The sequence below is a fragment of the Castor canadensis genome, chromosome 6, assembly GCF_047511655.1.
Source record: "Castor canadensis chromosome 6, mCasCan1.hap1v2, whole genome shotgun sequence".
In the NCBI taxonomy this organism is placed as follows: domain Eukaryota; kingdom Metazoa; phylum Chordata; class Mammalia; order Rodentia; family Castoridae; genus Castor; species Castor canadensis.
The window spans coordinates 170,065,137-170,080,614 of record NC_133391.1 but is presented as its reverse complement, the minus strand read 5'-3'; the positions used below and the strand labels follow the sequence as shown (position 1 = coordinate 170,080,614).

The 15,478-nt window shown below is 37.2% G+C and overlaps 1 protein-coding gene across 10 annotated transcripts in view; it reads right to left on the bottom strand.

Annotated features, from left to right (window-relative positions):
• Positions 1-15,478, bottom strand: part of Sema5a (semaphorin 5A) — a 435,987-nt gene that overhangs the window by 235,122 nt on the left and 185,387 nt on the right. For all 10 annotated transcript variants that reach the window (XM_074077743.1, XM_074077739.1, XM_074077747.1 and 7 more), the window contains one exon: positions 6,216-6,315. In XM_074077743.1, the coding sequence (XP_073933844.1) occupies positions 6,216-6,315 (100 nt within the window). The remainder of the gene's footprint in view (positions 1-6,215; positions 6,316-15,478) is intronic.

Below are 15,478 nucleotides of genomic sequence, written 5' to 3'. Positions count from 1 at the left end.
TATTCTGCTGGATTGGCCTTCTGTTTTGTTTTGCAGCTCTGTTTCATTCTTTTTTCTGCAGTTTTCCATATCCTGGGTGGTTTCCTCTTTAATGTTGTCTATTTTTGTCCTGAGTTCATTTATCTCTTTATTAATCATGTTCTCTGTTTCACTTTGGTGTTTATGCAGTGCTTCTATGGTTTCCTTTATTTCTTCTTTTGCTTTTTCAAATTCTCTATTTTTGTTGTCTTGGAATTTCTTGAGTGTCTCCATTACATTTTGGCTGACCCTATCCAGTATCATCTCTATAAAATTCTCATTGAGTACCTGTAGTATGTCTTCTTTTAGATTATTCTTGTGGGCTTCATTGGGTTCTTTGGCATAGTTTATCTTCACTTTGTTGGAGTCTGGATCTGAGTTTCTGTTTTCTTCATTCCCTTCTGTTTCTGGTACTAATTTTTTGCTGTGGGGAAACTGTTTTCCCTGTTTTTTCTGTCTTCCTGTCATTGTCTTTGGTGTTGTTACTGTCCCTGTACTGTGTGTAATTAAGTATTTTCTAGCTTGTAATAATAACAATGGTAACATTTAGAATGGAAGGGTGAGCGGAGATGGACACCAAGAAGTTAAAGAAAAGGGAAAAACAAATAAACAGACAAGAAGGAGAAAACAGAACAAGGAATCAGACGAGAAAGTTTCGACGGTATAAACAGGGAGCATTAGTGTACTATTGACAGTAAGCTGAACAGACACTAGAGAGACAGAGAGAGGATTGAAAATAAAAACTAAAAAAAATAAAGATAACAATAAAAATTTTTAAAAAGTAAATGAAAGAAATATACATATACATAAAAATAAAATAAAATAAAATGAAAAATAGAAAATTAAAAAACAAAAAACAAAAAACCAAAAAACCTCCAAGTTCAAATACAATGAAGTTTCAGTCTTAATAATTTGGGTGTCCGTCTCAGTCTCCAATCCTGGAGATGGTGCCTCAGAGGTTCTTCTGTAGTTGTCTCATCAAAGGAGACGCATAAAGTAGAACAAAACTACAAACACACACAAAAAAAAAACCCCACAAAGTGTCCCAAGTTCAAATGCAATACAGTTTCAGTAAGTTTATCAGCATGCAGGTGTAATTCAGTTGTTCTCTCATCAAAGGTAGGGAGAAAAAGAGAAAAAAAAAAAGAGTCTGGAGACAGTTCTGAGAATGGTATCTGCAGCTGTGGCTTGCCTGCCTGCTGCTGTCAGCCTGCTGTTGAAGACAGAATGTCAGAACTTGAAGATGAAATGGTAATTAAAGGAAAAACCGAAGAACTACTAATTAAACAACTCAAGACCTGTGAAAAGAAAATGCAAGAACTCACCGACTCCATCAAAGACCAAACTTGAGAATCATGGGCATCAAAGAAGAAGAAGAGGTGCAAGTGAAGGGAATGCATAATATATTCAACAAAATAATAACAGAAAATTTCCCAAATCTAGAGAAAGATATTCCTATACAGATATAAGAGGCCTCCAGGACACCAAACAGACCAGATCAAAATAGAACTACCCCATGACATATCATCATTAAAACAACAAGTTCAGAAACTAGGAAAAGAATATTGAAGGCTGTAAGAGAGAAAAAACAAATAACATAAAAAGGTAAACCCATCAAAATCACAGCAAACTTCTCAACAGAAACATTAAAAGTAAGAAGAGTGTTGGGTGAGATCTTCCAGGCACTGAATGAAAATAACTTCAACCCCAGGATACTCTACCCAGCAAAACTATCATTCAAAATAGATGTCTTCCATGATGAATAAAAGTCTTCCATGATAAGCAGAAACTAAAACAATATGTGACCACAAAGCCACCACTACAAAGGATTCTTCAAGGGATTCTGCACACAGAAAGTGAAACCCAACTTAACCATGAAAAGACAGGCAGCACCAAACCACAGGAAAAGAAAAAGCAAGACAGTAGAGAGTAACATCAACTTAGGTACACACAACCAAACCTTCAAAAACAACTAAGACAACTAAATGACAGGAATCACCACACACCTATCAGTACTAACACTTAATGTTAATGGACTTAATTCACCCATCAAAAGGCATCAATTGACGAAATGGATTAAAAGAAAGGTCCAACAATTTGTTGCTTACAGGAGACCCATCTCACCGACAGAAATAAGCATAGGCTTAGGATGAAAGGCTGGAAGAAGATTAACCAAGCCCTTGGCCCCCGAACACAGGCAGGAGTAGCAATACTTATCTCTGGCAAAGTAGACTTCAAACCGACATTGATCAAACGAGATAAAGAAGGACATTCCATACTAATAAAAGGGGAAATAGACCAAAAGGAAATAATAATCATCAACCTTTATGCACCCAATGTCAACACACCCAATTTCATCAAACATACCCTGAAAGACCTAAAAGCATATATTAACTCCAACACAGTGGTTGTGGGAAACTTTAACACCCCATTATCATCAATAGATAGGTCATCCAAACAAAAAATCAATAAAGAAATCCAACATCTAAAATATGCAATAGATCAAGTGGACCTAGTAGATGTCTACAGAACATTTCATCCAACTTCTACACAATATACATTCTTCTCAGCAGCCCATGGAACCTTCTCCAAAATAGATCATATCCTAGGGCACAAAGCAAGCCTCAGCAAATATAAGAAAATAGAAATTATACCGTGCATACTATCTGATCACAATGCAGTAAAAGTAGAACTCAACAACAAAAATAAAGACAAAAAACATGCAAACAGCTGGAAACTAAATAACTCATTACTTAATGAACAATGGGTCATTGATGAAATAAAAGAGGAAATTAAAAACTTCCTGGAAATCAATGAAATTGAAAACAATCTACCGGAACCTATGGGACACAGCTAAGGCAGTCCTGAGAGGAAAGTTTATAGCCATGAGTGCATATATTAAAAAGACTGAAAGATCCCAAATCAATGACATAATGATACATCTCAAACTCCTAGCAAAACAAGAACAAGCAAATCCCAAAACAAATAGAAGGAGAGAAATAATAAAAATAAGAGCTGAAATCAACAAAATAGAAACAAACAAAAAAAAAGTACAAAGAATTAATGAAACAAATAGTTGGTTCTTTGAAAAAATAAACAAGATCGATAGACCCCTGGCAGACCTGACTAAAATGAAGAGAGAAAAAACCCAAATTAGTAGAATCAGGAATACAAAAGGGGAGATAACAACAAACACCATGGAATTCCAGGAAATCATCAGAGACTACTTCGAGAACCTATACTCAATTAAATTTGAAAATCCTAAAGAAATGGACAGATTTCTAGATACATATGATCATCCAAAACTGAACCAAGAGGAAATTAATCACCTGAATAGACCTATAACACAAAATGAAATTGAAGCAGCAATCAAGAGTCTCCCCAAAAAGAAAAGTCCAGGACCTGATGGATTCTCTGCTGAATTCTATCAGACCTTTAAAGAAGAACTGATACCAACCCTCCTTAAACTGTTCCACAAAATAGAAAGGGAAGGAAAACTGCCAAACACATTTTATGAAGCCAGTATTACACTTATCCCAAAACCCGGCAAAGACACCTCCAAAAAGGAGAACTATAGGCCAATCTCCTTAATGAACATTGATGCAAAAATCCTCAACAAAATAATGGCAAACCAAATTCAACAACACATCAAAAAGATTATTCACCACGACCAAGTAGGCTTCATCCCAGGGATGCAGGGGTGGTTCAACATACAAAAATCAATAAACGTAATAAATCACATTAACAGAAGTAAAGACAAAAAACACTTGATCATCTCAATAGATGCAGAAAAAGCCTTTGATAAGATCCAACACCATTTCATGATAAAAGCTCTAAGAAAACTAGGAATAGAAGGAAAGTACCTCAACATTATAAAAGCTATATATGACAAACCTACAGCCAGCATTATACTTAATGGAGAAAAACTGAAACCATTCCCTCTAAAATCAGGAACCAGACAAGGATGCCGACTATCTCCACTCCTATTCAACGTAGTACTGGAATTCCTAGCCAGAGCAATTAGGCAAGAAGAAGGAATAAAAGGAATACAAATAGGTAAAGAAACTGTCAAAATATCCCTTTTTGCAGACGACATGATCCTATACCTTAAAGACCCAAAAAACTCAACTCAGAAGCTTCTAGACATCATCAATAGCTACAGCAAGGTAGCAGGATATAAAATCAACACAGAAAAATCATTAGCATTTCTATACACTAACAATGAGCAAACTGAAAAAGAATGTATGAAAACAATTCCATTTACAATAGCCTCAAAAAAAATCAAATACCTAGGTGTAAACCTAACAAAAGATGTGAAAGACCTCTACAAGGAAAATTATACACTTCTGAAGAAAGAGATTGAGGAAGACTATAGAAAGTGGAGAGATCTCCCATGCTCATGGATTGGTAGAATCAACATGGTAAAAATGTCTATACTTCCAAAAGTAATCTACATGTTTAATGCAATTCCCATCAAAATTTCAGTGACATTCATTAAAGAGATTGAAAAATCTACTGTTAAATTTGTATGGAAACACAAGAGGCCACGAATAGCCAAGGCAATACTCAGTCAAAAGAACAATGCAGGAGGTATCACAATACCTGACTTCAAACTATATTACAAAGCAATAACAATAAAAACAGCATGGTACTGGCACAAAAACAGACATGAAGACCAGTGAAACAGAATAGAGGACCCAGGTATGAAGCCACACAACTATAACCAACTGGTCTTTGACAAAGGAGCTAAAAATATACGATGGAGAAAAGACAGCCTCTTCAACAAAAATTGCTGGGAAAACTGGTTAGCAGTCTGCAAAAAACTGAAACTAGATCCATGTATATCACCCTATACCAAGATTAACTCAAAATGGATCAAGGATCTTAATATCAGACCCCAAACTCTTAAGTTGATACAAGAAAGAGTAGGAAATACTCTGGAGTTAGTAGGTATAGGCAAGAACTTTCTCAACGAAACCCCAGCAGCACAGCAACTGAGAGATAGCATAGATAAATGGGACCTCATAAAACTAAAAAGCTTCTGTTCATCTGTGTTGAGGGCATGATATCTGAGAGCAAAAACAATGATTCTAGAAAATGCTCCATGCTTACCCAGAGTACCCAAAGCATAAGCTGGGCTTAGCTTCACTCAGGTCTAAAGTGTGAGAATTGTACAACCTCTGTAGCTATAAAAGGTATGTTTTATAACCTAGAAAACTTGTCTGAAACTGACATGAGCACTCCACCATTTAATGTACTTTCCTTAGATGCCAGAAGACTCCAAATCTATCTATGGTTTCCTCATTCAACTTCATTGTCAATTTTCCTAAGTGAAGGATGTGAGGTGCCATACATATCACCTTTAAAAGATACTGACAAGATAGATAAGTTGAAAGTAGGGACTGCACATTTTCTTTTTTATTGTTGTTTTACTTGGGGCACATTGTGACATTTACAAAAGTTCTTACAACATATCATGGTTGAATTCACCTCCTCCATCATTCTCCTTTATCCCTCTTCCTCCCCATCCCTGGAAAAGTTGCAACAGGTCTCATTTTTTCCTAAGGAGGTAATAGCAGGTTAAGAGGGAATAACTCAAAATCCATGTAATGTGCTCCAGTGGCCTCAATGCCTAACTGCAAGCAGGTGTTGGCCTGGACACTGGAACATATGCACTCTTAAGAGACACAGAAAATGGTAATTCCCAATTACTGGTAAAGGACTAGTGAAAGTCATCAAGAAAGGTAATGATGCCCCTTGGGGTACACATGAAGGCCTCTTTGCCTCTAGACTTGTGCTGAGAAATGGAGTGTTTTCTAGAAGTCTGAAACCAGGTCCATCTTTCATCAGGCATGTCCTCTGGTCAACAGATTTATCTAATTTTTGCCTTAGTTTCCTCATTCCTGAAATTGGGAAATTGACAGAATCCAACCTTGGGTTCGATGGGAGCTAACCAGCCTGTGTTGACTCAGGTTTGGGGTGTTCCTGCGTGCAGTGAAGGTCCTATCAATGCTTGCCATGAGGGGCACACTCATCCTCTACCTAGCAGCATACCTATGTCACATGTATTGCATCTCATCCTCTGATGAAATTACGCTATTCAGCCTTCTTCACTTTCAGCAGAGAAGCTCCCGTGTAACTGCACAGATGTAAATGAAGTCAGAAAATACCTGTGGCGGCAAAACATAATCTCTCACCTTGCTCCTACCACAAGTTCTTTCTGTCCTGGGTCAAATGTTAACCGCGAGAAATCCACAGCATTCTTCACTCTGAACTCCCGTAACCAGGGACCAATTTCTAAATAGAAAAAAAATAATAATAATAAATAAATAAAAAGATAAAAATGAATGAGTTTTCCTCTGGAAAGGGCACATCGGGTAGCAAGCATTACATTTAAGGGACAGTATGGAGGTCCCCAATGTAATCATTTAGGGACCATTGGAGGTTTTCATTAGGGTGCCACATAATCCACACAGAACACATAAAACATGCTGGGAAGTCACTCAATCAAGAGCAGACCAGGCATCAGGGCTTGGTTGTGTTTAAAAACCAGATGAGCATTTTTCTTTGGGCTCTGGGCTGGGCAGAAAATAACACAGCATTCCCATGATTCATCTGGCGAAAACTGAAAGCAAACAATACCATTTCCTCTGCAACTTGACTGGAAAGGGCTAAAGACTTAGCAAAATCACAAAAGCCTTACTTAGGAGCAAGGACAAAGCACAGGGCACCACTTGCCTCTTCAAATTAGACATTCCATTTCCCTGTCCTTTGGGTTTCTATTTTTGTCCCATGATTAGACTTGTTAAACACATTCAGTCCTTTCTAGATGAGAAACCCACAGTTACTTCTAGGCCTCATTTGCATTTTTTCTAAGGGAAATCAGGAAATAGCCACTCTATAGAGACAGGTTTTTTACAAGCACTGTTAACTCCTATTAGAAGGCCTACAGCCCAGAGTTTGGTTATTATAAAATGACAGTATGTGAAGACAGACCAAATGCTGCTTCATGAACCATTTTTGCAGCTTTCAGTAGCTCATTTCTGGCACTGAAAAAATATTCAGTAAGTTTACTGCCAGTTTTGAGATATCGGTATCCTTGGCAATCAACCATGTTATCTGATGGTCTTTTTTTTTCCCTTGGATTTAGTATTCTGAATGAAATCACACAAAATAAGCAGACATGTGACAACTGTTGAATCAATAAAGTGGTCTGAGCAAAGAAAATAATCTTTTAACAAACTCTGATGCTAAAAACATATCTATTATGGAAATATACCTATGTCCACATCGTGTCGGCAGGAATAGCATTGTAGATGCTTAAGGAATAGCTCTGAACAGCCAATATGCCTTCTCTCCATTATCATTTATTGAAGGAAAAATGTTATCAACTGAAAGTTACTTTCCACTTAAAGAAAGAAAACCGGGGCTAACTAATAGAGAAATAGGTATTTGGTTCTTAAAATTTTAATGTGTACAAAATCTTGATGTTTTTACTCTTTTATATAAATTTCTTCATTTTTACAATTTTTACAATTATAACAAAGCATGTATAAGGTACTGGAACTATAATGAATTATTAATGAATGATCTTTCCAAGTGTTTATCAATAGACAAACAGTACTTGTATTTTCTTTAAACATGGATTCTATAAATACAAGGTATATATAGGTGTTTAAAGATATATAGGAATTATTCATAAAAGAGAAAGATGTGTGGAATCTTAGGTAAAACAAAAGGGAAAATGTGACAGAAACACAGGCTAGATATCCTCCAAATTCCACCAGAATGTCTAGATGAGATGGAGGCTATGGTGTCTGTGTGGCTTACCGTGGTACCTGAAGCACAGAACCAGTATCTTGAATGTGACTGAAAACAACATGTGAGAACTGAAAGAGTATACATGAGTGAATAGATTCAAGAATGGGAGAATTAAAAAGTATATGAAAGAGGCAGGAAAGAGAAAAGAAAACATAAAAGCAGCTTAAGAACCTGTCAACAAAGGAAATTGAAAAATGTACTTAAATATAAACTACAGAACAATTCTCATGTAGGTTAGGATTTGGACTTGATCTCGGATGTGACAACAGCAAAACGTTGAAAAGTTTTAAGGACTTGATCCCCTGAATCAAGTATCCTGGGAATTCAAATGAGCCATTGACGGTGTGGAATGAGAGAGAATAAAGGCAAGAATGTTAGACTCTAAAAAACACTCAAAACCATAGAATTTAAGCACCAGCTATAAAATGGAAAAGGAAGATGTGCTGAGAGGATCTGATTTCTGAGGCTCCTGACTGGAGATAAACTCAAAAGGAACAAATAAAGGGAACAAAATAATTCGAGGATTACATGAAGAAGACAGGGTTGACTTAGACACAGACATCAGGAAGTGAAGCTGGATTTGGGTAAAGATAAGAGATTCAGGTGTAACTATGAGAATGTCACCCTCAAAATGTTTCCAATGGCAACTTGGCCTCAGAAACATTATTAAGACCTAGAAGAATCCACATGCTCACGTTCAAGAGGTTTCGTCATTCAGATGGGAAACCCACAAACAAGAAGCTCTGCGAGCTCATCTCACCCATCCACAACTCTCAGCCTCCAAAACTGAGAATTCAGGTACTCTTCAAAATGCATGAGAGCTGGGCCTACTGCCAAGGGAGGGGAAGATGAGCCAAGTGCAGGGAGATCAGACTGAAAAGACTTCAGAAAATAACAGGTGAGCTTGTTCCTCATGAGTTCATCTTTCCTTTTATTAGGAGAAATGGAAAGGGGTGGCTAGTAGGAACCAGATTAAGAGATACATTTCAGGTTTTGGTTCCTATCCTATGCAAGAAGATAATTATACTACTTCTGAAAACATCCTCAAGAAATAAGAGTCAGGAATGGAGAGAAAAATGAATTTACAGCCTAGTTTTGTCAATACTGTTCAATTTCCTTATTTAAAATTCTAATGTACTTTCTTAATAAAACTATATATATTTATTGTCATCACTCATCAAAATCCTTTTTGATTTTCTGGTGAATTCCTTCAGAATGTCAGCTGTCTTAACTTGGTATACATACACCTTCTATCTTACTGAATCCCATAGGAACCTTGGGAGAAAGTGCCAGCACCAGATCATGTCTACAAATTGTACCTGTAGGAACCCCATCCACTCAGTGCTCCTTGTTGGTCAGAGTCACAGAGCACTGTCCTCTCCCAGAGGAGCAGTCCATTTAATTCTGCTCCAATCCCATCTCTTCTGTCTTCTTTAGTCTTTCCCCTAAATTACCTCTTTTTCCCTGTAATCTCTCTATTACTCCCAAGACCTTCCCCACTCCCTGGAACTATATGGATCTCTCTCCCATTTAAAAATGTTTTCAAATTTTTTTTACACTCAATGTTATTAAAAATACCCAAACAGATTGCATAATAAACTCCCAAGTATAGTATGCCAAAAACCTATTGGGCCCAGTTTTACATGCAAGTTTTAACAGATCCTTAAGGAATATAAAATACAACATTACATACTTTATTTCAGAACATAGAGGTAAAACTTCCCAACTCAGCTTGAGGTCATTATTATCTTGATAATCTTGAGAGTATATTGGATCAATGGTACTCTGAGAAAGGAAACTCACAGGCCAACCAGATTTCTGTACACAGGACAAAACATTCCTAAAGAAATACACAGATGCACAAGTTTCTCCTCTCTCTCTCTCTCTCTCTCTCTCTCTCTCTCTCTCTCTCTCTCCCCCCCCCCCCACTCCACATACGCACACACACACACACACACACACACACGCGTGCGCACACGTGCGTATGTGGAATTGAGTTTATCCCAGAAACACAACAAGTACAGAAAATCTATCAGTACAGACCACTATCATAACACATGCTGACTGTAGCAGTAGAAGAAGCTGGGGCGCAGTGACACGTTTGTCGTCCTTCCCTCAGAGACTGAATTTGAGAATAGCATGGGCTACATAGGAAGATACAATCTCAAAAACCAAAAAATAATAGTAGTAAGAAATTATTGGTATTGCTTTCTAAAAAATAGAAAATGAACAGTTATAGAAACAGCTGAGCTAGACAGTTCAAGGTCAAGTAAGGCGAAATAGGAGAGAGTCTAAACACATGGCTTTTGGTGGCAAAGAAGCACCCTAAATGCAAGCACACAAAGAGTAGGGGTGAAACAAATTTCAGTAACATTAAAATGCTTGCTGTACCACAAATAATGAACTTGCCCCTTTCTTTCTCTTCCTCTCTTCTGACACTCTTGAAACAACCATATGACGGAATTTAAGTAAAACAGCCATTATCAACATTGCTTGGAAGTTTGGCGATCTGAAACCTGTAAATCCTAATTGAACAATTTATAGCTCATCCATAATATTTAATAACCATCCTAGATGACCCAATCTTTACACAAACGTGATCACTGAAGTAATGTGGTAATGATTTTCTACCACAAAATCATGTGCACTGATTCATGTTTTCCTTCTCTTGCTACAACATAAGCGCCTACATGATTGTTTTGTCAATATTTTATCAAAGTATAAAGATTCCACATTTAAACGAACCCAAACTTCCATCTTCAAAGAAAATAATTTTATGAGGATGAGTCAATAGTAATAAATTCAGTCCAAAGTAATTGGCAAATTTAACTCTAGCCTACCTAAACGAATGTAAATTAATGCCTCCCACCCCTGAAAAAAAGAAAAAATGAAAACTAGAAGTGAGTGTTACTATTTAAAAAAAAAAAAAGAAAAAAGAAAAACTAACACTTTAATGACAGCCTAGGTAATGAGGTTTGTAAACCAAGAGAAAATTTTGACACCTGACAAATAAGGACCACTAGGAGATTCTTCTGTTGAAGAGCAGCACTCGCCTAAACCAGGACCATCATTCCAGAAACTGGACGGGCAGGCCAAGCCTGAAGAAAGACTGCAGATCAACTTGACCCTGGCAAAGGAGGAGCAGTTGAACCTCCCAGGGAGGATAAGGGATGGCCCGGGGGGGCCCCAGTTTCATCCCTTACTCCTTTACATGTCCATCAATTTGACAACTTCGATGAGGACTCGAAACCAACACTGGGACTGATCACAGGGTAGGCTGAGTGGGCAACATAAGGATTGCAGAAGTACCAGAAGTTCAAATCTCGCCCCTCTCCTAACTCAAAAGAACTTACATAATTAGTTGAATTTGCCTCTAATACCATACATGAGAATGATAATAACGCTAATGATATGATTCTCAGTAAAGCAGTTCAAAATGAATAATATTTAAACAGCGTATCACTTACACTGGAAGCATTCATGCACTTTACATATGTTTATTCCTGTATTTCTCACACTTGCTCCATTATAAGAAGTCTGAGGCACAAGAAAGTTAAGTCTTATGAGGATCAATAGCTAGTGAAATACAAACTCAACCAGCCTGGTTTGGGTGTTTTTAACCACTATGTCACATTACAAACCTTCAATAAACGTAAGATTTCATTTCCTATGCAACAGTGGCACAGGTGGAAAGCAATAAGAATGAAAATCAGAAACCCCTTCATTTTTAAAGTAAATTTACTCCTATTTATATATTGTTAATTAAAAACTGTAGTTTTCTACCACGGACTACAGAAAAGTAAAATTCATTAGCAGAAAACTGGTCTCCCAAAGCCAGCCCCTTCTTCAAACTAAGCACACTTTAGCTGTTGCTTTTGCTATTGTTAATAATGATAATCTACATACCGGTTAGGACTACAAAAAAAAGTATTCATCAGTTTTGCTAGTTAAGTTTTAGGTAGGACTTAAGTGTCTTTTGTCAATATAGAGAAACAAAATGACAACCGAGTGCTGCTCTGCTTTATCAGAGTGAAGAACATTCCAGAATGAAAAGATAGGTATGGTTACAAGCAAAATGGAGCCACTGGGTTCCTAGGCAATCAAACTAGGAGGCTATGATATCAAGGGAAAGAACAGATGTTATCCCAAAAGTGCAAGAGCTGGGCCTCGCTCCTCCAGAAGGTCACTTCTGTTGGCAGGCAGAAAAGACTGTGAAGGGTGGACTGTCCACACAACAATCTGGAAGTTCTTTTTCTAAATTGTAAAAAGAACCATCTTACCCCCAGGACTCTTTAAAGCTAGCTTGCATTTCCCTTCTGAGGACTCCATTTTTTACTTCAATGCCTTATAAACCATCCTATCAATGCAATCTGATCTAAACTATGATCAACAAATAAGGGAGCGGAATTTTTAAAAGCCATACCAGGAAGAATAGCACAGCATGTCTGTACTGGTGACCCCACTGTGTTTTCTCCCCTTTCCTTGCCAGTCTGCTTCTCCAGGTCTATTTCTCCAACAACCACAGACAGTCAAACCCACTTTGGGCAGTAAGTCAACAACACCTCATGCCAAGCTTGACACCTAAAATAAAATTCACCAGGTCTTCAGCTGCCTGGTCTCCTTTGGAAATTCTTTAAGTGATTATAATAGATTTCAGACCTAAAACTCCATTCTCTGCCTGGCAGCAAGTTAATGCAAACCACAACATCAGGGAAGGGCAAATACATTAACAGACAAGCAAAATGTGCCTGTGGAAAAAAATATCACAATAACCAGTACCTCTTACTCACACTTTTTGTGGTCTATTATTCAGTACTTACTTGGTTTCAAGAACAATATTAGATATTTTTACATGTTAACTAATTTTTCATAAAATGTTTACCACAATGTAAAATTAGAGCTGCAATATTTGTTGTATATTTTTTTTAAATCCTGAGATTTTACAAGTTAAGCATCTTCCAACACAAGATAAGTGTAAGTGGCTACTATGGAACTTAAACCCCAAATAAGACTATGGTAAAACCTTTCCAAATAGTCCCAATTAAAAATCAATTTACCAAGAGATATATAAAGTACATGAATCTTAGTTCCTAATAATATGTGAGGATGAATTAAAGTATCTGAAACATACCACAGGGAAGCAAAATTCGAAAGAAGGGAAGATGGTCCTTTCAGATGAGGGACAGGAATATCCCAGCCCAGATTGCATGAGGCAGGACACAACTAGAATGAGAAGAGCCCAGAGAAAACCAAAAAGAAACCAGAGTCCACCACAGGCAGCAAGTTACCCCGGTGAAGAACATCTCAACAGTAGGAAATTTATCTCCATCATAATTTGTTTGGTCTAAGACAAGTCCTGGTTATATCAGCTAAGAAAAAATACACAGATATTCCAGACCCTACATTAGCTCTGTAGAAAGGCCAGAAAGTATGAGGTCACTCTTTTTCCCAAATGAAAAGACCTCAATTATTTTCCAACTTAAGTAGAACTTGGGTAGGGTATCGCAGGAACCTGCAATTTTAGAGTTGACCGAACTGTGGCAGAGAAGTTCCATGGGTCCAAGGTCATACACTGATAGGACAGCAGAGAGGTGGAAAATCACACATCCTACAACTCCTCTACCAATTATCTTCTTCCCCATCCCAGCACCAGAAGACAAGCCAAGTAGGATACCAGGAGCCTCCACCAGGCTTATCTGAACATATGAAAGTTCTTAAATATCAACATCTTAAAGGGCCAAAATTCTGTTTCTAGGTATAGCTATCAATATATTCATTCACATATGTACATATATGCACACAACTATACACACAGATGTGTAAATGAGACATCAGTACAATCATTCATACATATGTACATGTGTGTGTATATACCTGTATTTGCATAAGTGTATACGAAAATATGTTAAATATATATAATACACATTAAAGACTAAAAGAGGGTCACAAAACACTTTCAAAAAAATGTCAAAAATTACTACAGGAAATGATCAAATGCCCCATTTATCTGATTTTTTTCTTTCAAGTTAAAGCTATTTAATAATAAACACTGAGAAATTGAAACATTTTATATTAATAAAAAGGTCTCAACATGGCAAGAAAGTAGGAAGTATTTTTCACATTTATATTTGCAAAAAAAACAACACATAAAACACACTATTTTAAAAATGCAAATACTGCACATCCATATTCTTTTTTCTTTGCTTATGTATTTGCCTGAAATGAGAAGGTAACTATCAAATCACTGTTTCACTTACTTGACCAATGATACATTTCACATGTTCTCTGTAAGAAACATCCTAAAAGTGTAATTTTGGGGAAAAAAAGCACATACTCTAGAACTGGGTTCTTGCAAAGTTCACTGCTTCATCTTGGGCACCCTATCTGGGAGATTTCTTAGAAATCAAGAAGATGAGATAGCTCATCTTTAATTGAAGAGTTCCTGATCTGAGTCTTCTCCATTCTAATACCACTTGCCAACACTGAGGTTCATTTTGTATTTTTTTTTCAGTCTGGAATCAATGACTTAAAGCCCTGTGCAGGAAGGGCAGGAGTAAGGGGAGGTGGCTGATAGATAAACACTGCCCCCACAGCAAGCTAAGGGTGGGTTTTCTGCCTGGAGGGGATTCCTGTGTGACTTTCAGATATAATAACATTTCTTAAACTGAGATTATCACAGGATTATACAAAACAACTAAATTATCGGGTTGGCTATTTTCCTGGATATGCATTTTAAGAGAAATCATAGGAAACATTTAACCAACTATCCTCTCTTAACAAGCTGAAGTGAACTATCTTTCTGAAACAAGGCTGTGATTCATGAATTCCACTGTTACTCCAAGTTTTCATTTATTTTCGAGATTTTTCAGCTCTACCACGAATACTCGCTACATATCAGAATCTGAATGTCAAGGTTAGATGAGTTCCAGGCTGCTCTGGCCAGGGTACTTGTGAGTCATTCAAAGTTCCCTCAGCCATGCTTGGCAAGGGGTGAAAAGACTGTATTGGAAAGTTATCAGGAAGCTGGATTCAGAAGCTGTCATGCAGGTGTGAGTTGCTTTTGTTCTTTTGTTTATAACTAGTCTGACCTTGGTAATTTGCTACTTCACTAAACTATTGGGAGCAATTAATTAGGATAAGAACCAGTGTGATCAGCAGCTGATTTGCATTGCTCACATAAGAAGGAATTTCTGAGGGCTGGAGCATGACTACACACACATATATATGCATATATATACTAGGGTACAGTACTGGGGTTTGAACTTGGGACCTCAACCCTGCTAGGCAAGCACTCTACCACTTGAGTCACTCTGCCAGTCCTCCACCTGGCTTTATAAGTAACATGCATCGCCTACAGGTACTTACCTCCAGTAGAAGGGTCTTCATCTTGTCTTAGGACCTGTAGCATATGACTGTAGGCTATAAAATCTAATTGCAAAATCTTAGTGCTGTGCCAGAAGACATTAAAAAGTAATTTCCTTTAGACTTATAGCTTTAGAATTACAAATGATGTTACTAGGACTAAAATTATAAAAATGACTAATTTCTATACAATGGGCACAAAGATTTTCTGGAGGGGTCAAATGGGCTGCTGTGTAAGAAAGTCTGACCATTACACAAACCATTCATACCAGGTAAC